At 39.5% G+C, this 24,802-nt stretch overlaps 1 protein-coding gene across 5 annotated transcripts in view; it reads left to right on the top strand.

The window, feature by feature from the left end:
- Nucleotides 1-24,802, top strand: part of DYM (dymeclin) — a 334,558-nt gene that overhangs the window by 35,836 nt on the left and 273,920 nt on the right. For all 5 annotated transcript variants that reach the window (XM_034642813.1, XM_034642810.1, XM_034642809.1 and 2 more), the window contains one exon: nt 19,992-20,044. In XM_034642813.1, the coding sequence (XP_034498704.1) occupies nt 19,992-20,044 (53 nt within the window). The remainder of the gene's footprint in view (nt 1-19,991; nt 20,045-24,802) is intronic.

Genomic DNA, 24,802 nt, shown 5'->3' with positions numbered 1-24,802 from the left:
CCCCCAAAAAAAAAAAAAAAAAAAAAAAAAAGATTCTTGTGCTGTGAGTAAAGTATGACCAAATGACTTCCATTAATTCTTCTAGTTTGTGTTGGCAGGTTATGAGAAACAAGTGTAATAGGTCGGGAGTGGATTTTATGGATCACTGAAAGCGCTTCCCAACATGATTCATGGTGTTGAAGGGTAAAGGGATGGAGCTGCCCAGGTCTGGTGACCTGGAGAGAAGGGTGCTTATTTTTGGCCACACCTATTATAAAGCTGAGGATTAGAATGGTAGGTTCTTGTTGAGTGGATTTAGTGAAAGTATTGTTTTAGGGAGATTACTTTTGGGTCGGCTGAATGATAGATTGGAAGGAGCAGAAAAAGGAGAAAGTAGGGCAGGAGAACCAAATGTGAGACAGCTGTCCTCATGGAACTGACATGGCCAACAGAAGAGTACATAGCACAATGTGTTTTAAACGTTCTTTTATTTTAAATTGATACTTGATTTGAACATAAATACTTAATGAGCTTTCAGTTCTAGATTTGAGAGCAATACTCAGTAATATAGTGACAGCTTGTATACTTAATTTTTACTGAAATATAGTTGACATATGTTATGTTAGTTTTAGATGCATAACATAGTGATTCAATAATTCTATGTATTACACAGTGCTCTCCACAACGTGTGGTTACCATCTGTCACCAAACATCATTACAATATTCTCGATTATATTCTCTGCTGTACTTTTCATCCCACGACTTCTTTATTTCATAACTGGAAGTTTAAACCTCTTAATCCCCTTTACTTATTTCATCCATCCCTCCCCCTCCCTCCCCTCGGCAACCACCAGTTCTCTGTATTTATGATTCTGTTTCTGCTTTTGGTCTGTGTGTTGGTTTTGTTTTTTAGAGGCCCACATGTGTGTATACTAATTGAGAATGAGAATCATTTTCCCAAAAGGTGCATTGATTTTTTTGGTGACCTGTAAAGAATGGAGACAGTGAAGCATGCTAGGGGAGCGTAGATTTTGGAGCCAGACCAACTTTGTCTTGCATCTCAGCCCCACTACTGACCAGCTTTGTGAATCTAGGCAAGCTGCTTAATCCCACTGGGCCTGTTGTTGCTTCTGTAAAATGGAAATAAGACCTGCCGTCTAGATTTTGGGGGAGGATAATGCATGTATGGTGTCTGAGTTTCTGCTTCTTCAAGGAGTTAGTCTGTCTTGAAAGTTAGTCTAAAATATTTGAAGGACGAAAAAAAGAAATCTAACCGATTTATCTGATAACTGCTTTATCCTAAAGATCGGAAACCCTCTGACTCTTTTGAATTAGTTGTTCAGTTGTTTTAGAAACCAGGTCAGACACGGAGTGTAGTGTTATTTGTCTCTGTGCTTACATAATGTCCTGTTTGTAAAGACTACCTTTGGAAACCTTGACTGCATTGTGAAAATGGTATTATATGTACTGAGCACTAGATGGCGCTCAAACAAGGCAAGAAGGTGGCTTTTGGCACCATCAACACGGTCGCTTAAGCTCATGTTTTTGAACACTAAAGTAATGCGTGTTTGCTTTTGGTATCTTTGTATACGGCAAAGCGCAAAGGAGGCAAAAAAGGTAAAAATAATAGTGATCAGAAGTAATCATTATTGGGGAGCCTGGGTGGCTCAGTCGGTTGAGCGTCGGACTCTTGATCTCAGTTCAGGTCTTGATCTCAGGGTCCTGAGTTCAAGCCCTGCATTGGGCTTGCGCTGGGCATGGGGCCTACTTAAAACAAGAAAAAGAAAAGAAAAAAGAAGTAACTGTTATTAACACTTTGGTGTCTGTGCCATCAATTCTCTCATTTAAAAATATTTGCACCAGGGGTGCCTGTGTGGCTCAGTTGGTTAAGTGTCTGCCTTCTGTTCCAGTGGTGATCATGGAGTACTGGAATCGAGCCCCACCTTGGGCTCTCTGCTCAGCGGGGAGCCTGCTTCTCCCTCTCCCTCTGCTCCTCCCCCTGCTCGTGCTCTGGCGCTCTCTCTCTTGCTCATTCTCTCTCAAATAAGTAAGTAACATCTTAAAAAAAATGGTTGTGTTGTATTCTACATGTTCTTTCTTTAACTTACATTTTCCTTGTGTCAGTGTTTTCCTATAATACAGGTTTTAAACGGCTGTACAATATTCTATCTTATGGGTGTCAGTAATTTATTTAACTAATATTGGACATTTTGGTTATTTTTTTGTGATTCTATGTAAAATTCTGATGAACTTCATTGTAGCCAAGTCTTTATGCATGTCTCTATGTAAGGGGAATGAGTTTTTAGCAGTTGCTTTTCTGGTAAAATCATCTTTTTTTGGGGGGCGCCTGGGTGGCACAGTGGTTAAGCATCTGCCTTCGGCTCAGGGCGTGATCCCGGCATTGTGGGATCGAGCCCCACATCAGGCTCCTCCGCTATGAGCCTGCTTCTTCCTCTCCCACTCCCCTTGCTTGTGTTCCCTCTCTTGCTGGCTGTCTCTATCTCTGTCAAATAAATAAATAAAATCTTAAAAAAAAAAAAAACAAAAGGGAAAATAGTCATGTATTCTCATGACAAAGAAAGTCACTGTTAATATTTAGTATATGTTTTTCCATACTTTTATAATGCACATACCTGCGGATAGTCATGTGTATTTATATCTTTTTTTCTCCTACAAATATGGGATTATACTGTATTATTGTTATGCAACTTAAAAATTAATGTATTCTGTATGACATATTTCCTTTCCAGTAAATGTGAATTTTAAAAATTTATTTACCAAGAAAGTAGTTATTGAATGCCCCCTATTTACCAGGCACTGTTTTTAGAGCTGGAGCTCTTTCAGTGAACTTGAAATGGAGTCCCGGCCCTCTTGCAGCTTGTATTTTAGTGGAGGAGGTGGGCAGTAAGTAAAGAAATCTGTAAAATCATTTCTGAAAATGCCAACTGCAGTGAAGAAAAGTAAAGCAGAGCAAGGTCATGGAGAGTGACAGAATGGGAGCAAGTAGAAGCAGGAGATTTCTTTAGATAGAGGGTCTATAGGAAAGCAGCAGAGACGTGAACAATATCAGGGACTGCGCCATGCAAATTCTGGGGAAAGAGTATTCCAGGTAAAGGGAACAGCAAGTATGAATATGGACCTGTGGCAGGAATAAATCCTGCTTGTTAGGGGCGCCTGGGTGGCACAGCGGTTAAGCGTCTGCCTTCGGCTCAGGGCGTGATCCCGGCGTTCTGGGATCGAGCCCCACATCAGGCTCCTCCGCTATGAGCCTGCTTCTTCCTCTCCCACTCCCCCTGCTTGTGTTCCCTCTCTCGCTGGCTGTCTCTGTCTCTATCAAATAAATAAAAAAATAAAATCTTAAAAAAAAAAAATCCTGCTTGTTAGAGGAATGGTAAAGGCAGAACAAGTGAGCAAGGAAACAAATTACATAGGGACTTTTGGCCATGTTAGAGGTTTTTTATGTTGCATGATAGTCCAGAGATGAGCATGTTTCCATGTTGGTATTTGAGAATTGAGTTGAGTCTGTTATAATTTACTAACTCCTCCTATAATATAGAAAGATTTTACTCACATAGTTTATTATGGGAAAATTTACATAACATGAAATTTACTGTTATAGCCATTTTTAAGTGTGTGATTCAGTGGTGTTAAGTACATTCCCAGTGTTGTGTGGTCATCATCAGTGTCTGTTTCCAGAACTTTTTCATCATCTCAGACAGAAACTCTGTACCCATTAAATACTAACTCCCCACTCCCCATTTGCCCATCCCCTGGAAACCTCTATTCTACTTTCTGTCTCAGTGAATTTGTCTATTCTAGGTACCTCATATAAATGGAACCATATAATATTTGTCATGTTGTGTCTGGCTTCTTTCACTTAGCATAATTTCAGTGTTCATCCATGCGGTAGCATGAGTCAGTTTCCTTTTTTGTTTTTAGGATTTTATTTATTTATTTGAGAGAGTGAGCCAGCAAGAGAGCATAGAGAGGGGGGGGGGTGAGGGGGAGAGGCAGAGGGAGAAGCAGACTCCCCACTGAGCAGGGACCCCAACGTGGGGCTTGATCCCAGTACCCCGGGATCATGACTTGAGCCGAAGGCAGACGCCCAACCAACTGAGCCACCTAGGCACCCCTTAGTTTCCTTTTAAGGCTGAATAATGTCCATACTATGTACATACCACATCACATCATGTTTTTAAAACTTCAGTTTGTTGTACTTACACATTCCTTTAAACGTTCTCCGTTTCTTTTTTTTTTTTTAATAAAAAATTTTTTAAAGATTTTATTTTAGAGGGGCACCTGGGTGGCTCAGTCGTTAAGTGTCTGCCTTTGGCTCAGGTTGTGATCCCAGTGTTCTGGGATCGACCCCAGTCAGGCTCCTCCGCTGGAAGCCTGCTGCTTCCTCTCCCACTCCCCCTGCTTGTGTTCCCTCTCTCGCTGGCTGTCTCCCTCTCTGTCAAATAAATAGATAAAAGCTTTAAAAAAAAAAAGATTTTATTTTAGAGAGCGGGAGAGTGCACATTGTGGTGGGGGCAGAGGGAGAGGGAGAGAGTGTCGCAAGCAGGCTCCTCATTGAGCATGGAGCCCTAGGTGGGGCTCGATCTCATGACCCTGAGATCACCGCCTGAGCCGAAATCAAGAGTCAGGCACTTAACCGACTGTGCTACCCAGGTGCCCCCGTTCTTCATTTCTGTGTAGCATTGTTAGATTCCAGTTACCAATCTGATTTTTTTTTTTTTTAGGGATCCCTCTTATATTATAAAAAATATGTACATTCAGCAAAGAGACTCGACTAACGCAAACATGATCGTTAATTCAGTGGCTGTTAACTGAGCATTTACTGTGTGGCCTGGTGCTGTGCTCATTGCCCTCGGTGCCTGTCCTTGTGTAGATCTCCTATCAGATCTGTGACGTAAGGCCTGCAGGGGAGCAAACAGTGACCTGGGGGCTTGTCCAGGATCACACAGCTCATAGCTGGTGCTGACCAGATTTAAACCCAGTTTCTGTAGCTCCGCAGGCCGATTCTGTTGACCCTCGTGCTACACAATCTCCCTTTGGAATCGTAATCACAGACTGAGCTTCCAATAATGGTTCAAGAGTTGCCACATCAAATTATATGATAATGTTTGAGTAAAGAATCACCAGATTATCTGTTCACATTTTCAAGCACTTTCAAAGCGCAGTATGTCCTAATAACTGGTACTTTATGTTTGAGTGCCATTATTTACAATGTAAAGGTAATGATTACATTATGTATGCTTAAGACACACAAGCGGATGCATAATCCGTCCAGTATTTTAACCTTGCCTTGAGTGGAGTGTGTCTTCTCTCTGTTTATAGGGAGCTGCCCGCGTGATCCTTTCTCAGAGGTTCCTGATCTGTTTCCTCAGCTGAGAAAGAGGGAAAGAGACTTTTATTGAATTTGGTCACAAGTTTTTAACAGACAAACAATTCAGTGATTGTAAAATTATTTTTTTCTTTGAATTTTTGCTGCCTGTCTCCGCTGCTGTGCTTTCATTCTCTTTGGCATACTTGCCGTTCGGTTTTATTAGCGCTCCTGAAGTTGAAGCTGTCTGCTGTGCCATTGAGGTGGGCCTGGGGGAACTGCCAGCTGCCTCCTGAACTCTGTTTCTTCCATCAGACCTTTGTACGTCCTCCCCATTTGACTAAGGGAAGAAATAATTTGAGATTATTTTGGGGCATCTTATTCTCTCCAGTTGAGGGCCCAAAAGAAGTTCAGTTTTTACATCTTGAGTCAAAAACCTTTATTTCCTGTTTCATTTATACCTTTCTATGCAAGATCCCTCTAGAAGATGCGTTGAGTTTGGCCCGGGTTGATTGCTCCTTCAAACTGACAGTTTAAATGCGGGCACTATAACTAGCCTTGTTTAAAACATTAAAGTAAGGGGCAAGTACATTTTATTGCAAGTACTCCCTTCTTTCCTTTTCTCACTGTGTTGGTTGGAATCTGGATTTTGAAGTCATTTTTTTCTGTTGCTTTCTTGAGAAAATAAAGAATATTATCTTGCATGGTGACTGCTGAAACTTTGACATTTTAATAGTTATAGTTTCTTTCATTTTGGCTGTTGAATGACAACATATAGGATTGTCTGTGAATCACATGAATATAAACACCTTTTTGGTTCTGCTTGGTGCATTAAAAATGGCTATAATAAATTTATATGCAGTTTTTATCCTTTGACTTTTTCCTATGAATAGGCCCTTTTAAAGCATTAACATTCCCACAGTTTAACCACTGAATGGGCTGATTCTAGTTAGTTTTGTGAATGATTTCAGTAATTTTCTCTTTGCTAAGGGGAAAAAGCCTTCAGAAATGCTTCCATCTTTGCTGAACAGGTACTTGTTTATTTATTTAAGTTGAGTTTTAAACTGACAAAACATTATATCTTTGTCAGAGTATGTGTGTTGTGGGCTGAAAGTGACATTGTTAATATAATGTCGATTTTGAAATCATTTTATGGCAAAATTTTCAGTGTTTCTTTTTTGAACCTCTTAATTGTAGTTTGATCATTCAGCAAATCTGTGTTCAGAAACCTACATATAATTTACCCCCAACAGCTTTCTGTCCATCAGCTTTTCATTAAATAAGATTTGAACTGTGAGTTATCATCTGTTACTATGGAGATTTACATATAAGATGGGTATGCTTGAAATAACTACAATAAAACCAGTCTAAATTGCTGAAAGCTGTGAATTAAGGAATATATAATTTAAAAATTTAGCTTCCTGACCAAACTGTGGTTTATGATTCCCTATCAGTTATAAAAAAGTCCATCTGTCATCCTGTCCCTTTTTTTTCTTTATTAGGCTTAAAATTTTTTGTTTCCTTTAGTTCTTTATCATTCACATAGGCTTTATGTGATTTTAGTCATAGCATAGATGTAATTTTTAGAGTGGATAATGCATGTATGGCATAACTTCTTTTAGATATGTGTAGAAATTCCAAGTAGTTAGTAGTAGTGCTTTAGATTGATGCTATGTGGCTTTGCTTTAATAAAAAAGGAGCTAAGCGGTGCCTGGGTGGGTCAGTTGGTTAAGCATTTGACTCTTGGTTTTGGCTCAGGTCATGATCTCATGGCTGTGAGCCCCAAATTGGCCTCAGCGGGGAGTCCGCTTCTCTCCCTCCTCTTCCTCTATCCCTCCCCCTGCTCTCTTCCTCTCAAATAAATAAATCTTAAAAAAATTTTAAAAAGGAGCTACATACTATTCATATGGAAAGAGTATTAGACATTAGATGTGTTTATTCTTACATTGTGACCTTGGGCAAGTTGCTTGGCTTCTCTGTTCTTATCTTGTGTAAAATGAGAATTCTCTTATTTCCTCAGTCATCTTCTCAGGAATTTGGAAAGCAGTCAGGTGAAATAACTACAGTGAGAGCACTTTGAATAGTTTATAGGTCTGTACGAATTGAAAATTATACCTAATCAGCAAATTTCTTTCCAAATCAACAATTAATATGCCAAAGTCCTTAAACACATTTTCTTTTTCTTCTTCTTCTTCTTTTTTAAATGGATTCCATGCCTAGTATGGAGCCCAACATGGGGCTTGAACTCAAGACCCTGAGATCAAGACCAGAGCTGAGATCAAGAGTCAGACACTCAATCCGACTGAGCCACCCAGGCACCCTTTTTCACTTAAAAAATTATTTTTCTTGAAAGTTTTTTTTTTTTTTTTTAAAGTGAGCTCTGTCCCCAATGTGGGGTTTGAACTCACAACCCTCTGAGATAACGAGTAGCTTGCTCTGCTGACTGAGCCAGTCAGGTGCCCCTTTAAACACATTTCTTTTGTTAGAAGTTAAACAGCACTTTTCCTAAATCTTCTCCTCCCTTGTTGAAATACTTTCTTTAAAATATAATGTGAAAGTCAGTTTAAACTCCATTTTAGACAAACAGCTGCAATTCTCAATTAGTGGAGTTCAAATTAATGAAGTCCTGCTAAGTGAATACTTAGTCACATTTTTAGTTTTTAAAAATATTTTTCTCTGTAGTGTAAAAATTAAAAAAAAAATCTGCTTTTGGGGCGCCTGAGTGGCTCAGTCGGTAAGTGTCTGCCTTTGGCTTGGATCATGATCGCAGGGTCCTGGGATCAAGCCCCGCTTTGGGCTTCCTCCTCAAGCCGGGAGCCTACTTCTCCCTCTCCTGCTCGCCCTGCTTGTGTGCGCTCTCTCTCTCTCTCTCTGTCAAATAAATGAAATCTTTAAACAAATAGAATAAAAAAGTCTGCTTGTATGTGGGAACCCACATATTTGTGTAGGTAAGACTGTTATTTAGGTTGCAGTGTTGTTTTACAACCATTGGTAAGCCTCTTTTCTAAGATTATGTGTTACTCCACCTTGTCTTTCTTTCTTTAATCCCCGAGGGCCAGCACCACGGCCTGGGCAGTATCCCTTGGTACCTCTTATATTACTCAAAGTGTGGACAGATGAAGAATGAGACAGATGGTTTGATGGATGGAATGGAAATGGAAGAGTCTGGGGTGGGCGGGGAACCACTGTTGGGTTGTGGAAACCGCTAAAGGGCCACGAACAATTCCTTCTGGTGGATAGTGTTGGCTCCATGTTACAGGTCACGGGTCAGTGCAGTTATCAGCCTAAATGTGCCGCTCCTGCTTACAGCAGTGGGGAGTGTTTGGCTTGGCAGCCGTAGCCTGGCTGACCTCTTACACCAGCTGACTAAAATACTGTAAATAACTCTTCCATATTTTCATGGGTGACAATTAACAGGAATAGGTATTTAGTTTATTAGATGACCCTTTTTATATATTTATTTTGGTTGCAGAAACTTGAATTCTTGAGCTACAGGCTTCATATGAAATTAGCTTTTTTTTCCCTACCAACAAATGTTCTTTCTTGTTTATTGGTCAGTTTTGGAAACTGCTTGCCATCTCACAGTGGTACTGTGTTGATGAATGCAGTGATGTGTGCTCGAACACCGAGCTCTGGTCTTTTTTGTTCTTGCATGTACGAAGGGATGTCGGGGTCTCGGCGAGGTAGAGAGCAGATCTAACCAGCAGGGACAGGGTGCTTTCTCTTCTTTACTGTCACCTCGAGAACTGTGGCTGAAGACATTTGGAGACATATTCTGCATAAGTGGCTGATAGAGTTGATCACCTATTTTTATAAGGAAAGAATAGCCACCATTTTTTACTTCATATTTGCTCATTTTTTTCTTTTTCTGTCAAAACTGAACATTTCTGTATCCCCTTCACTGTACCATATTTGAAGTTAAGGCCAGAGTTCTTTGTCGGAGGACCGTGACGTGGAGTTAAAGTCCAAAGCAGTTGTAAACTCTTTGTAGTAGTTCTTGATGGGTCCCCGTGTTATTTAATACAGAAATGGACTGCCTGGTGCAATGAAAGTTTACGTGGTGTTGAATAGAATTTGCTCTGAATTTACAGTGGTGTGATGATAATTTGCCAGTTAGATGTCACATCCTTTATGAATTCCTTTGACTAGGCCATTCTAGAGGGAAAAGAAATTCTGTGTTTGTCATATAGGTGCTTATGCTTGCTTTCTGTCAATATATGCTTATCTGTGTTATAGATCATGGGATTTGGTGTCAAAAGATCTGGGCTTGTAATTTTGCAAGTTTAGGAATATGTGTGGGCTTATAAGCCATAGTTATGTACTTTTGGGGAGAGTGGTAATTGGTTAAATCTTTCTGCAATGTAATTTGCAATATTCATTAGAACAGAAGTGTTCATTGACCTAGCAATTGCACTTCTGGAGTTTATGTTGAGATAATTGAACACGTTCAGAAATATATGTAGAAAGATACATGTGTAAAGGTATTCATAGCAATGTTTATGAAAGAAGGTTGCTAACAACCTAAATGTTCATGAGTAAGGAGATTGATAAAAAAAAATAAAATGCGTTGCACACTGTAACATTAAACAGTCATTAAAAATGATAGTATGTTTATAAAAGGGGAAAAGATCCACAGCATATTAAGTGGTTAAAGCCAGTTATAAAACCATTCATATAGTATAATTTATTCAAGCAAAATTGTGTATGTCTGTATTTTAAAAATGTGTTTATTCATATAACTCTTGTATAGGTTTGTGTAGCTTTGTTTTTATGATTTACTTTTTAAAATTTGTTATTTTAATATAATTACAGCTTCACAGGAGGTTGCCAGAAATGTCCAGGGAGGTCCCTTGCATCCTTCACTCATCTCACCCTGTGGTGACAACTCCCATAACTGTAGTTCAGTATCAAAGCCAGGAAGCTGACATTGGTACAACCCACAAAGGTTATTGGGATTTCAGCAGTTATACATGCACACATTTGTGTGTGTATATATAGCTCTATACAATTTTATCACATGTGTAGACTCGTGTAACCACTACCACAATCAAGATGCTTACCTGTTTCATCCCGGCAAGTCTCCCTTGTGCTTTCCCTTTATAGCCACATGTACCCCCTCCCCCCTCATCTCTAACTCCTGGCAGCCACTGATCAATTGTCAATCTCTGTCATTTTGTTATTTCAAGAAAGTTCTATAAATGGAATAGTACAATATGTAAACATTTTGAGATTGCCTCTTTTCACTCAGCACAGTGTCCTTGAGATCCATGCAACTTGTTGTGTGTATCAGTAGTTCATTCCTTTTTATTGCTGAGTAGTAGTCTATGTTGTATCTGTACCATAGTTTGTTTAAACGATGACCCACTGAAGGATGTTTGGATTGTTTCCAGTTTTCAGCCATTATGAGTAAAGCTGCTGTGAACAGTTGTATACAGGTTTTCAAGTGAATGTAAGTTTTTATTTCTTTGAGATAAATGGTCAACAGTGCAGTCACTGGGTTGTTTGGTAAGCGCAGGTTGAAATTTGTTTTTTAAAAAATTTTTTAAAAATTTATTTTTAATTGAAGTATAGTTGACATATCATGTTAGTTCCAGATGTACAGCCTAGTGAGATGATAATTGTATACATAACAAAATTCTCACCATGATAAGCATAGTTACCAAGTACATGTTTGGTTTTATACAAAACTGCCAGACTATTTTCCGGTAGCTATATCATTTTACATTCCCACCAGTAATGTATGTGAGATCCAGTTTCTCTGTGTCCTTGCCAGCATTTGATGTTGTCACTCTTTTTTTTAATTTTTTTTAATTTAGCAGTTCTGACAGCTGTGTAGTGTTACCTCGTGTCTTTAGTATGGCTCATTTTTACAATAATAAAGCTTTTTTAAAAAAGATTTTTTATTTATTTGAGAGCGAGCGCACAAGCAAGGGGAGGAGCAGAGGGAGAGGGAGAAGCAGACTCCCTGCTGAGCAGGGAGCCTGATGTGGGGCTCCATCCCAGGACCCTGAGATCATGACCTGAGCCGAAGGCAGAAGCTTAACTGACTGAGCCACCCAGGTGCCCCAAAAAACCATTTTCTTTTAAAAAAGAAAAATTACCTAGATGTAAGTCTCTGTTCTGCCATTTATTAAAAGTTACTTAAAATTGAGAAGTTTTGCTAGGTGAATAAGGATTTTTTATTTCCTTGGTAATCCACTAGGGTTGTTCTTCTATAGTAAAACATTAATGTAAGTAAAATCAAAGCAGATTACTTACAGTTGTTTGACACAAAAAGTGTAAAACTGAGGCGCCTGGGTAGCGCAGTCGTTAAGCGTCTGCCTTCGGCTCAGGGTGTGATCCCGGCGATCCGGACCGAGTCCCACATCGGGCTCCTCCGCTGGGAACCTGCTTCTTCCTCTCCCACTCCCCTGCTGTGTTCCCTCTCTCACTGGCTGTCTCTCTGTCACATAAATAAATAAAATCTTCAAAAAAAAAAGTGTAAAACTACTTAAAAGGTTACTGAATTTTGTTTTATCCTTCCCTCGGTGTTGTGGGGGAAGACAGAGGGAGACTGGCAAATTACTTGTAAGTTGTGTAAAGGAATAAATATATGCAAATTTGATGGTTTACTACGTATGGTTTTGTTTTATTTTTGTGGTGGGTTAGGAACTCACATTTATTGAGCTGTTTGCTGAGCACTTTTATATCTTGCCATATACTCCTTACACCTGTCCTATGAGATGGTGGTACCCTTACCTCCATTTCACAGATGAGAAACTGAGATTCTCAAATTAAGTAACTTGGCTAGGTTACACCAGTAGGAAACGAGGAAGCTGGAACTTAAACACATGTCTTCAGAATATGTATTCCTTCCATCATGCCAGGGGTGTACATCATTTTCATTAACAGGCCACGTGATTGGAAATTCATGTGCCAGTGTGCAGGAGTCTGTTAATTGATGGGAACAGTTAAGTTGAGAGGGTGTATACTCGGTGTAGAAGTATTGAAAGTGAATCCAGGGGATGCAGAAACATTCTATATTTTTCCTGTTGGTATTCCTTCCCACTATTCCCATTTAGTATATAATTTTAGTGGAATTCAACTAGACTTTTTAAACATCTAACATTTAAACTTGACTGTGTTCTGCTTTAGTGACAGTTAAGTTAGTGGTTTATCTAAGTTTGCCGGCCCAACACTTGGCCGCAGTGATTAATGGTAGTGTTGTGAGTACATGTTTAGGCTTTATCATATCTGTCACTAGAAGCATTAGTTTTATTCATTCTTCTTGTTGTTTTAAAAATCTCAAGATGGTTGTAGTTAGGGTCAGACACTTAACTGTTGTAAACCTGGGCACCTTGCTGCTGCTCTAAGAGTTGTGTTCTGTGTGTTTTGGATTCTGTGCTCAGTGGCTTCCCGTTTAATGCAGGGTGAAATCCAAACTCCGTGGGACATTGAGATTCTTCCCTCTTTTGCTGTACTTGATCCCTCTTCTCCGCTGCCTGCGCTTCCTGGTGGTTTAACTTGGTTTTGTTGTATGTTAGCACATTCGGCAGAGGTGGCATCTATTGTATTGGTTATTTGAGCCATAACTCAGAAATCATTGAGCTGTATTATTGGTATTCACTGGGGAATATTGTCTTAGAAGCTCTCATAGAAGCATGGGGACAGTGCAAGGTTGAGGTTGAGAGAGTTCTTCCTGGGGAGAGTTTCTTCATGAAATCAAAGGAAGGAAGGGAACAGAAATGGCAGTGGTTATGTTTAAGAACTTACCTGTAGTTGTGAAAATTTTAATAACCACTTCATTGCTGAATTATCTTTAAGGAAGTCCAGTGAAGGTTCTTTTTTTTTTTTTTTTTTTAAAGATTTTATTTATTTATTCGACAGAGATAGAGACAGCGCAAGAGAGGGAACACAAGCAGGGGGAGTGGAAGAGGAAGAAGCAGGCTCATAGCGTAGGAGCCTGATGTGGGGCTCGATCCCACAACGCCGGGATCACGCCCTGAGCCGAAGGCAGACGCTTAACCGCTGTGCCACCCAGGCGCCCCCAGTGAAGGTTCTTAAAACTGGAAAAATCCCTAGACCAGTTTCACATTTTCTTTTTTTTTTTTAAGATTTTTTTCTTTTAAAGATTTTATTTATTTATTTGACAGAGACAGCCAGCAAGAGAGGGAACACAGCAGGGGGAGTGGGAGAGGAAGAAGCAGGCTCCTAGCGGAGAAGCCTGATGTGGGGCTCGATCCCAGAACGCTCAGATCACGCCCTGAGCCGAAGGCAGACGCTTAACAACTGTGCCACCCAGGCGCCCCCCTGTTTCACATTTTCTTGAGACACGTGCATGTGATTCTTGGGAAAATATCTCCAGTCCCATGGGTCTTACTGTTCATTAGGGTGTCACCAGCAAAACTGAGACTCCTGTGACTTCGTTTGTTTGTGTTGCTGCTGGAAGAGTGGCCAAACCCTGGGGAAGAGGAGCCTGATAGGTTATCATATAGAAGGATTGCTTCAGACTGAGCCACTCCTGATCATTGGATCAATATGGTTGTTTATATCTAGAGTTTAGTTCATTTAGCAGAAGTTTGATTAAGAGATGACTAGTTTTGAGTATTCCGCCCTAATCTCCCATTATCGACATTTAAAAAATTGACCTCGAGTTGTAGAGTTGTGTGTACAATGAGTTTGAAGTTCTCTGCTTGGGACTCATTTATTGAATCTGTATTAGTCTTAATATTTGCTGCCCTTTTGCCCCCTTTTTGCATGCTGCCAGTGCCCCAAATCTACCTTCAGAAACAACATTCGGTTTCTAATTGTAATTGTCTTGGAAACATTGGCCATTTTTGTAGCACCATTTTACTTTTATTTACCGCAAATGATGATTTGTTAGTTGCCTGCTGCCAGAACATCTGAGCTCATTTGTTTAACTAAAACAGCACTGCGCGTAGATGCCTATAATATGCGGCAACAGTTACCAGCCACCCCAGTTGCTCATTTTAGCTCTAAATCAAGCAAATGAGAACGAAGAATATTCTTAAAATATTCCAAGAAGTTTAGAAAATTGGAGGATGGAGGGATGAGAGCAAGGGGAATTCTATTATAACAATCAGTGTGTTGCTTTTGGCAGAGGCGGTGTGCCTGGCTGATTTCCTTTGTAGAAATAAGTGACGCTTCAGGGTGCGGGAGCTGCACTCGTCCTGCTACGAACAGCTCTGTGAACCTTTGATTTACTGGGTCACAACCAAGTGTTTTTCTTCTGGGATGCATGGCTGAATGAGACATTTTCCCTGGTCTCCTGTTGCTTATTATAATCTGGGCACTGGAGATGCTTCTGACCCGAAGTGGTGATTGTTAAGGAGGTGGTGGCCGTGGTGCTGTTTGAGATCAGCACAACAGTGGTGTTGTGTAGGGGATCCGGACCCGGCCCGGCAGGTGCTGGCTGGCTTACCGCAAGAGAGGTGGGCTCATTCCCGGCCTTTCCCGTCTCTTCAGCTTTGAGTGACAAAGAAATCAGACTGCTTCAGAAAGAAATATTATTTCATACTTGGAATTAAATAAGCGTATTTTTAAAATATTTTAGTAAAATTTAAGCTTTGGGGCAGATCTTGCCTCGAGGGCTGGAGAGTGTGAAGTGTTTCTGGAGGGATTGGGGGAAATAATTAGTTTCGTCCTCTAACAAAGTGTCGGACAATGGCATTCATTCAGTCAGGACATTTTTATTATGTGCCTGCTTTGTACCAGGCTGGGAATGCTGTGATGAACGAGGAGCCCACAGTCTTGGAGCAGAGGGAGGCACAGACAAGGAATTGGGCCATGTTGCTAGCAAATTGGGTGCTTTTGGGACAGAGACCAGAGACCTGGTCTTACATGATCAAAGAAGATTTCCCGGAGGAAGTGCTGTCCAAACCAGCCTCACTAATAGATGTAGGAATTAATCATTTTTTCAGGCTCATATTGTATGAAAAATAAATCAGAACCCTGTTTTGGGACCATTCAGTGCCTTTCTGTTGAGAACAAGTTGAGAAACTGAACTCCAGACTTCAGCCATTGAGTATACGTTTCTAGTCTTCTGGTTTGCCATTCTCCAGTGTAGATTAGCCTCTGCTTCCCAGAATGTGCCCGGCTCTCTGATGGCCATGCTTTTGGCATGCGTTGTTACTCCTGTCTGGAAAGCCCTCCCCTTTTTCCTCCCCATTTGTCTGCCAGACTCACTTCTTTTGCAGTTGCTTCCTCCGGGATGCCTTCCGTGACTGCTCCTGGGGTAGGTCGGATCGGCACCTCCCATGAGCTTACGCAAGGGCTGGCCTTGATCTTGGTGTTTCCCCTCCACTAAATTGTCTACTTCTTTATTTCTACGTGTAACCTGAAGGCAGAGGCAGCATCTTTCAGAGAACCCGGCGTGTCCTGAGCATCTAGGCAGTGTTTGCTGAAAGAACAGACATAGAAGCTTTTGAAGGTTGGAGCCACATGTATATAATTGAAGCTCTTGGTTCCAGCGAGTTTTAAGAGAGTGTTATTGACTGAAGAAAGTAGAAGTACCACTGAAACAGATTTTACGCATGTGGTCTAGTTATTAACCTCATACAGCTGTTTACAGTCTTTAGCATTTATACCTCTTTTATTTTTTGCTTGAGTAACCAATAAATTGAGTAATTCATAGTTTCTACTTCTTGCCAACTACTAATGTATATTATTAAATCTGACCACAGTGATTTATTAATTAGAAGTCTTTTGGTTATTAACAGAAATCAATTTGATTTAGCATTTGCCAGAAAGAGGGGCATATGTGATGAAGAGACAGGGATGTCTCATTGAATACAAGATCTAAAACATAGCTAGGCTTTAGGAAGGACTGATCCCAAGAATCGGAAGGCCAGCAGGAATCGTGAGAGTCCTTTCTGTTAGTCTCTGCTTTTCTCCTCAAAGCTCTTTTAGTCATTTTTCTTACTAACTGGCTTTCTCTGCTTCTCAGTGGATAGGGATGGTTTCTCATAACGCTCAGCTTTGCAGCCAAGTTCCAGGCGTATGGAAAGCCTGTCTTTCCATATCAGTTTCAAATTCCCCAAGACTGGAGTGGCTTGCATTAGATTTCTATCCCTGATTGAGTCAGCAGTAGTCGGGGAGTGGGGTCACGCTGAACAACACTGTTAGGTGGGAAGATAGGAGAAAAGGATGGGGAGATGAGCAGACTGACAGATGTTGTGAGGCGGGCAGACACTAAAAATATTTTTGTAAATAAAATAAAAATACAGTGATAAAGACTAGAGACCCATACACGCTTTATTGTGGGATCATCTCTGGGTTGTTTTGCCTAAAAAATCTTCAGTCTTGGGAGGAACTTACAGATTTAACTTTGAAAGACATTTATCTTTTTGAATGTGAATGTGATAAAGACTAGAGACCCATACACGCTTTATTGTGGGATCATCTCTGGGTTGTTTTGCCTAAAAAATCTTCAGTCTTGGGAGGAACTTACAGATTTAACTTTGAAAGACATTTATCTTTTTGAATGTGAATGTGATAAAGACTAGAGACCCATACACGCTTTATTGTGGGATCATCTCTGGGTTGTTTTGCCTAAAAAATCTTCAGTCTTGGGAGGAACTTACAGATTTAACTTTGAAAGACATTTATCTTTTTGAATGTGAATGTGATAAAGACTAGAGACCCATACACGCTTTATTGTGGGATCATCTCTGGGTTGTTTTGCCTAAAAAATCTTCAGTCTTGGGAGGAACTTACAGATTTAACTTTGAAAGACATTTATCTTTTTGAATGTGAATGTGATAAAGACTAGAGACCCATACACGCTTTATTGTGGGATCATCTCTGGGTTGTTTTGCCTAAAAAATCTTCAGTCTTGGGAGGAACTTACAGATTTAACTTTGAAAGACATTTATCTTTTTGAATGTGAATGTAATTTGAGATTCCTAAGGTAATGGCATGTTCACTGAAGTAATGAGTAAGTTTTAGCTTTGTGTGTGTGTATAATACTTAGATATAGTACTGTCTTCACTTGTTGGGAGACGGGTTCTAGAGTGGCTCTCATGCACATACAAGGGAAGACACATGTAATTTAAAGTTTTCCAACAACCACGTTAGATAAGTGAAGCAGGTGAAATCAATTTTAATAATACATTCCGTATGTATTTATGTATACATAAAAAAGGGGGTTTATAACTGTTCTGCTTATTAGAAGAGGTCATCATGGGATTTTAATGTGCTAATAAATTTGAAAGTGCTGTGAAAAACATTTAAAGGGTTATACAGGCATAAAGCATTATTTTAATTAACTGGGGGAAAATCCACTACATTTTGGAATCAATACTGTAAGCTGTCATTTCCTGAGGTTTTACTTTGTGCTGGACACTGTTGTAAGCACTGTTCATAGGTGTTAGGGCATTTAATGATGACAACGCTCATGGAGCAGACATGCTCATTATCATCTCTGTTGTGTATATGAGGAAATGAAGACATAAAGGGTTAAAAAACTAGCCCAAGATCATCTAACTCCTAACCGGTTGAGCTGGAATTGGAATTTGAATGTGCATGTTTTTTTTTTGTGGCAAAGTACATGCAACATAAAATTGATCATTTAGCCACTTTTTTTTTTTTTTAAAGATTTTATTTATTTATTCGACAGAGATAGAGACAGCCAGTGAGAGAGGGAACACAAGCAGGGGGAGTGGGAGAAGAAGAAGCAGGCTCATAGCGGAGGAGCCTGACGTGGGGCTCGATCCCATAACGCTGGGATCACGCCCTGAGCTGAAGGCAGACACTTAACCGCTGTGCCACCCAGGTGCCCCCATTTAGCCACTTTTTAAAAGAAAGATTTATTTGTTTATTTTGGGGGCGGGGAGAGAGCACAGCGTGGGGAGGGGCAGAGGGAGAGGGAATCTCAAGCAGACTCCATGCTGAGCACAGAGCCCGACATGGGTCTCCATCTCACGACCCTGAGATGATGACCTGAGCTAAAACCAAGAGTTGGACGCTTAGCTGACTGAGCCAACCAGGAACCCCTCATTTTAACCATTTTCAAGTGGACAGTTCTGTGGCATTAAGTATATTCACTTTGTTGTTTAGCCCACCATCCATCTCCAGAGCTTTTTCATCTTCCCAAACTGAAACTCTACCCATTAAACACTAACTTCCCATCTCTGCCTCCAACTTCACCACTGGTAACCACCATTCTACTTTCCTCTCTATGAATTTGACTACCCTAGGAGCTTATATAAGTGGAATCATACAGTATTTGTCTTTTTATGGCTGGTTTGTTTCACTTAGCATAATGTCTTCAAGGTTCATCTATGTTGTAACGTGTCAGAATTTCTTTCTTTTTTTAAGGCTGAATAATATTTGGATGTACTACATTTTGCACCGTGATTCATCCATTGATGGACACTTTGGTTGCTTTTGCTTTTGACTGTTGTGAATGATGGTGTACATGGTATACAGATATCAGTTTGAATCCCTGCTTTCAGTCTTTTTTGGGTATATGTATATCCAGAAATGGAATTGCTTGATCACATAGTAGTTTTATATTAAATTTTTTGAGAAGTTGCCATACTCTTTTTCATAACCTGCACCATTTTACATGCTTACCAGTAATGCACAAGGGTCCCCATTTCTCTACATCCCCTCCAACATTTATTTTCTCTTTCTTTCCTTTTTTTTTTTAAATAGGCATTTTAATAGGTGTGAAAGTGGTATCTCATTGAGGTTTTGATTTACATTTCCCTAATGACCAGTGTTGTTGCATATCTTTTCATATGTCTTGTTACCCTTTTTTATGTCTTCTTTGAAGAAATGTCTGTTTAAATCCTTTGCCCATTTTAAAATTGGATTGTTTTTGTGGTTTTTGTTGTTGTTGTTGAGTCAGATTTTTTTTTTTTGTATATTCCCGATATTAGTCTCTTATCAGATACATGATTTGCAAATATTTTCTCTCATTCTGTTGGGTTGACTTTTCACTCTGTGATAGTATCCTTTGATGTGCAAAAAGCTTTTAATTTTGGTAAAGCCCAGCTTACATATTTTTTCTTTTAATGTCTTTGTTTTTGGTGTCATTTCGAAGAACTCATTGCCAAATCCAATGTCATAAAGCTTTCCCCTATGTTTTTTTCTGAGTTTTATGTCTGTCTGTGTCTGTACCTCTTGTCTCTCTGTCACTTTGCATCTGTCTCTGTTTTTCTATATGTTTATAAATTATTGAAGCTTATGTATATGTTCTCTCTCTTTTCTTGCCTTGTTCCTTTCTTTGTTGTTGATCTATTTGAAGGTATTGCAGATATCATGAGATTCCTTGTATCTCCTAAAAATAATGGCATTTTCCCCAAATAACTATAACCCCATGATCGGTACTGCCCTTCAAACTAGGCAGCTGGGGCCCCTGCTCTGTGCTTGGTACTTTAGAGTGACTTTCTTGCATTTTTCTAAGTCTCTCCACTCCTCCCTTTCCCTGCCCCAGTGCCTGAAAGGGAGGGCTCCTCGAGTGCTTCTCTTTTAGGAACCTCATATTGAGAATTATAGTACATTTTCTAATTATGTTGAAAATAGAAGCTTAACTTTATTTTGTTGATTTTATTGTTTACTGCTATATACCATATTTTTCTCCTAAATTGTTTTTCTCTTTATTTTTATGTATTCCTTTAACTGGTTAGTGTGTACATATTTAGTGTTGGAGTTACTAATTACCTTTTTTCTATCTTGCCAGCACCGAGCTGAAGCTTTTGGAGGAAGCAACCATTTCAGTCTGCAGGTCTTTAGGTAAGGGGCAAAATGATCATGTGTGTATATGTATGTGGGTGGCATTTATTTCAGTTTCTGTTATAAATTTTGGTAGTGTCATATGAATTGAATTAATGAAGTGACATATTCTTGATAATATTTAATAATAATTCTATTCATGGTGCTCAGTGATCCTACTAGAAGGGAACGTTTAGTCAGTAGGAATAAGACATGCTAGTTTACTTACAGGAGTGGTAATGGACTCTGTTCAGCCATACTCTTTCAGCTTGTTCTTTTCTTTTTTTAATTGAAGGTAGTTGACATACAGTGTTACATTAGCTTCAGGTGTGCAACACAGTGATTTGGTTTTGATTTGACATTTACATACATTATGAAATGCTCATTATGATAAGTCTAGTTACCATCTGTCCTTATACACAGATATTACAATATTATTGACTGTTTCCTATGCTGTACTTTACAGTCCCTGTGACTTACTTATTTTATAACTGGAAGTTTGTATCTCTTAATCCCCTTCACCTATTTCACCCATTTCCCCTTCCCCCCCCTACTGCCCCCAGCAACCACCACTTTGTTCTCTATATTTACAAGTCTGTTTTGTTTGATTTTTTTTTCTTTTTTTTCTTTGATTCCACATATAAGTGAAATCATACATATTGGTCTTTCTCACACTTCTTTCACTTAGCATGGTACCCTCTGGGTCCATCCATGTTGTCACAAATGGTAAGATTTCGTTCTTGTTTACGGCAGAGTAATATTCCACTGTATGTATATTCCACATCCTCTTTCTCCACCCATCTATCAGCGGACGCCTGGGCTGCTTCCATATGTTGGCTGTCGTAGATGCTGTAATGAACCTGGGGGTGCAGATACCTTTAGAAGTTAGTGTTCTCATTTTCTTCAGATAAATACCAGAAGTGGGATTGCTGGGTCATATAGTAGTTCTATTTTTAATTTTTTTGAGGAACCTTCATACTATTTTTCACAGCAACTGCACCGGTTTACATTTCCTACCAATAGGGCCACGAGGGTTCTCTTTTCTCCACATCCTGGCCAACACTTGCTAGTTCTTGTCTTTTTTATTTTAGCCATCCTGACAGATGTGAGGTGAAATCTCACTGTGATTTTGACTTGCATCTCCCTGATGACTCGTGATGTTGAGCATCTTTTCTTGTGTGTGTTGGCCCTGTGTGTGTCTTCTTTGGAAAAATGTCTATTTGGGTCCTTAGCCTCTTTTTTAATCAGATGTGGGATTTTTTGTGTGTTGAGTTGTATGAATTCTTTACATATTTTGAATATTAACTTTTTTTTTTAAAACGATTTTATTTTTTTTTTATTTATTTTTTTTTTAAAGATTTTATTTATTTACTTGACAGAGATAGAGACAGCTAGCGAGAGAGGGAACACAAGCAGGGGGAGTGGGAGAGGAAGAAGCAGGCTCATAGCAGAGGAGCGTGATGTGGGGCTCGAACCCATAACGCCGGGATCACGCCCTGAGCCGAAGGCAGACGCTTAACCGCTGTGCCACCCAGGCGCCCCAAACGATTTTATTTTTAAGTCCTCTCTATACCCAGCGTGGTGGGGCTTGAGCTTGTCACACTGAGATCAAGAGTCGCGTGCTCCACCAGCTGAGGCAGCTGGGCGCCCCTTGAATAGTAACTTCTGATTGGATGTATCATTTGCAGATATCTTCTGCCATTCACTAGGTTGCCTTTTCATTTTGTTCATGGTTTCCTTCGCTGCGCAGAAGCTTTTTAGTTTTAGGTAGTTCCACTTGTCTACTTTTTGCTTTTGTTACCCTTGCCTAAGGAGACAGATCCAAAAAAATATTGCAAAGACTGAACTCAAATTTACTGCCTGTGTGTTCTTTTAGGAGTTTTATGGTTTCAGGTCGTACTTATAGGTCTTTAATCCATTTTGAATTTATTTTTATGTATGGTGTAAGAAGGTGGTTACCTGAGAGGACCCTAATTTTTTTTGTTGTTGTTTCTTTTTTTGTTAGACTTTTTCCTTTAACCATTATGATTATTTCTCATTATCCTTTTTTATGATTTTGCCGTAAGTTGATGAGGGTTTTTTTTTTTTTATTGGTTTATTAAGGTCTTTTTCAGTTCCGAAGTTTTCTTTAGTTCTGGCTTTGATTTCACTTGTGTTTGAGTTTCTTCTCCCCCAACTTAGAATCACCTATTAACATTCAGGTTGGATTTCTGTTCTTTGCTTTCTGTATCTTCTTTTTCTTTGTCGTATTTCATGTCTTGGATTTCCTCCTTTATATCTTTGACTTCAGTGTTTTATACATAACAGTTCTGTCAAGATTCTAGTGCATCTTTTAGTTATTTCATTTTTTGGTTTGTTTTTAATCATTCTTTGTTTTTCCTGGATGTCAGAGTGCTCTCTTTTCATTATACTCATTTTCCCCCAGTGGCTTTCTGGGTTTTTTTTTTTTTTTTAAATAGATGAATTTCTCATCTTCCACCGATGATGCTTGTTACTAAATTCATTTGACAGTTTTTTGAAAAAGAATATTTATTTATTTATTCATTCATTCATTGAGAGAGAGCAAGCAAGAGAGCCCAAGAGCAGGGTGAGGAGCAGAGGGGGAAGCAGACTCCCTATTGAGCAGGGAGCCTAATGTGGGGCTTGATCCCAGGACTCCAGGATCATCACCTGAGCTGACGGCAGACACTTAACCAACTGAGCCACCCAGGCACCCCAGTCCTTTTTTTTTTTAAAGTAGGCTCCACACCCAATGTGGGGCTCAAACTCACATGCTCTACTGACTGGAGCAGCCAGGTGCCACCCCCGTTTGATAGTTTTGATTCAGCCCTTTGGCTGAAATTTTAGCATAACTTATTCCTTACCCCAGTGTTACTGTTTTTTCTTATTCATTAAACCAGCAAATATTTATTTGAGCACCTGCTCTTTCCTATAACCTGTGCTATATATTCCATAATGTAGTCTATATTCTGGCAAAGAAGACCGACTTGGATTCCTAACTTCATGGATCTGTCTGAATAGGGAGTCAGAGCATAAATAAATATATCTACTTTCATGTAATATGTCTCTTTAGAAAAATAAAGCAGGGTAAAGGCGCAAGGAGTACCCACGTAGGCCCGTTGTTTGCTGTCAGAGAGCTTGCGTTTATTAACTTTGTCCCTCACGTGGATCCTGTAGATGCTTGTTGAATCTGCTGGTTAATTTTAGCCTGAAGGCGGACTGATGCTGTTATCCAACCTAATTTCTAGAACCCAAGCAGGTTTTATTTTGTGTAGGTTTTGAGTGGTTTAAGTGGGACTTTCCTTTAGCCATACTCCTTGGCTTTGGAGTGTGAGGGAATGATAAAATTCCTGGATTGAACATCTGAATCAACATTTTTTCTACCTGTCCCTCTAGCATGTGTTGTTCAGTGTCTGGCGTGTTTATTTCTTCCCAGTTGTTGTCTGGGGGTTGTAGCCTCAGAGTTGGTGTAGAAAGTGACTTGGTGGGAGATAAGTTTTCTGGTTGGAGTAGACACTGAGGGGGAGATTTAGTCCTCAGAGGTACTTTCAAGCAGTTAGCTTTGCTAACCATACATTGATTACCAAATAAATACTTATATCAGTTCTATGAACTCTATAGTTAGTGAAAGTGTTCTCTGTTTTGGGGGGGAAAAGGACTGTCTATCTGGAATTAGCATTTCCGTGAACTTTTTTCTGTTTGTATGTTTTCACGGGTGTTTGATTTTTAGAAGTTTCACACTTCTAGAAATGAGGGCCGAATAACGTAGTAAGTGGCTGTAAGCTCATCTTCCAGTTTCACCCGTTTTTACCTCATGGGCAGGCCTCATCTGTGTCTCTCACCATTACATTCCACCCATACATGAAAGTATGAAATACGTACAGAAAAGCTGATAACTGAAAAGGATATACAAAACAAACAACAGAAAGCAGTGTGTTCTCACATATTAGATACAAACCTCAGGAGTCCTATCATTTTATCCATAAATATTTTAGTATATATCTTATAAGATTTTTTTTAAAGGAAAGCAATACCATTATTTACTAGAAAACAATTTTTAGCATTGTAAAATAGCGACTGAGTGGTCAAATATCTAGTTGTCTTAGTTTTTGTGAATCAGGAACTATATAAAGTCTATATGTCTATAAATATCATTTTCAGTGAGGGAAAAGCTGGAAGCCTTTCCCTTAAGATCAGGAACACGACAAGGATGCCACTCTTGCTGTTGTTATTCAACATAGTACTAGAAGTCCTTGCAACAGCAATCAGACAACAAAAAGGGATAAAAGGTATCCAAATCGGCAAAGAAGAAGTCAAAATGTCTCTCTTCGCAGATGACATGATACTCTATATGGAAAACCCAAAAGAATCCATGACCAAACTATTAGAAGTTATAGAGCAATTCAGTAATGTGGCGGGATACAAAGTCAATGCTCTGAAATCAGTTGCATTTCTATACACGAACAATGAGACTGAAGAAAGAGAAATTAGGGAATCCATCCCATTTACAATAGCACCAAAAATCATACGTTATTTCGGAATTAACTTAATCAGAAATGTAAAGGATCTATATTCTAAAAACTACAAATCACTCTTGAAAGACTTTGAAGAAGACACAAAAAGATGGAAAAATATTCCATGCTCATGGATCAGAAGAATTAACATAGTTAAAATGTCTATGCTATGCAGAGCAATCTACACTTTCAGTGCCATCCTGATCAAAATACCAATGACATTTTTCAAAGAGCTGGAACAAACAGCCCTTAAATTTGTGTGGAA

Source organism: Ailuropoda melanoleuca, chromosome 14 (genome assembly GCF_002007445.2).
Source record: "Ailuropoda melanoleuca isolate Jingjing chromosome 14, ASM200744v2, whole genome shotgun sequence".
NCBI lineage: Eukaryota > Metazoa > Chordata > Mammalia > Carnivora > Ursidae > Ailuropoda > Ailuropoda melanoleuca.
The sequence above is the reverse complement of the archived record's forward strand: the minus strand, read 5'-3'. Positions and strand labels throughout refer to the sequence as shown.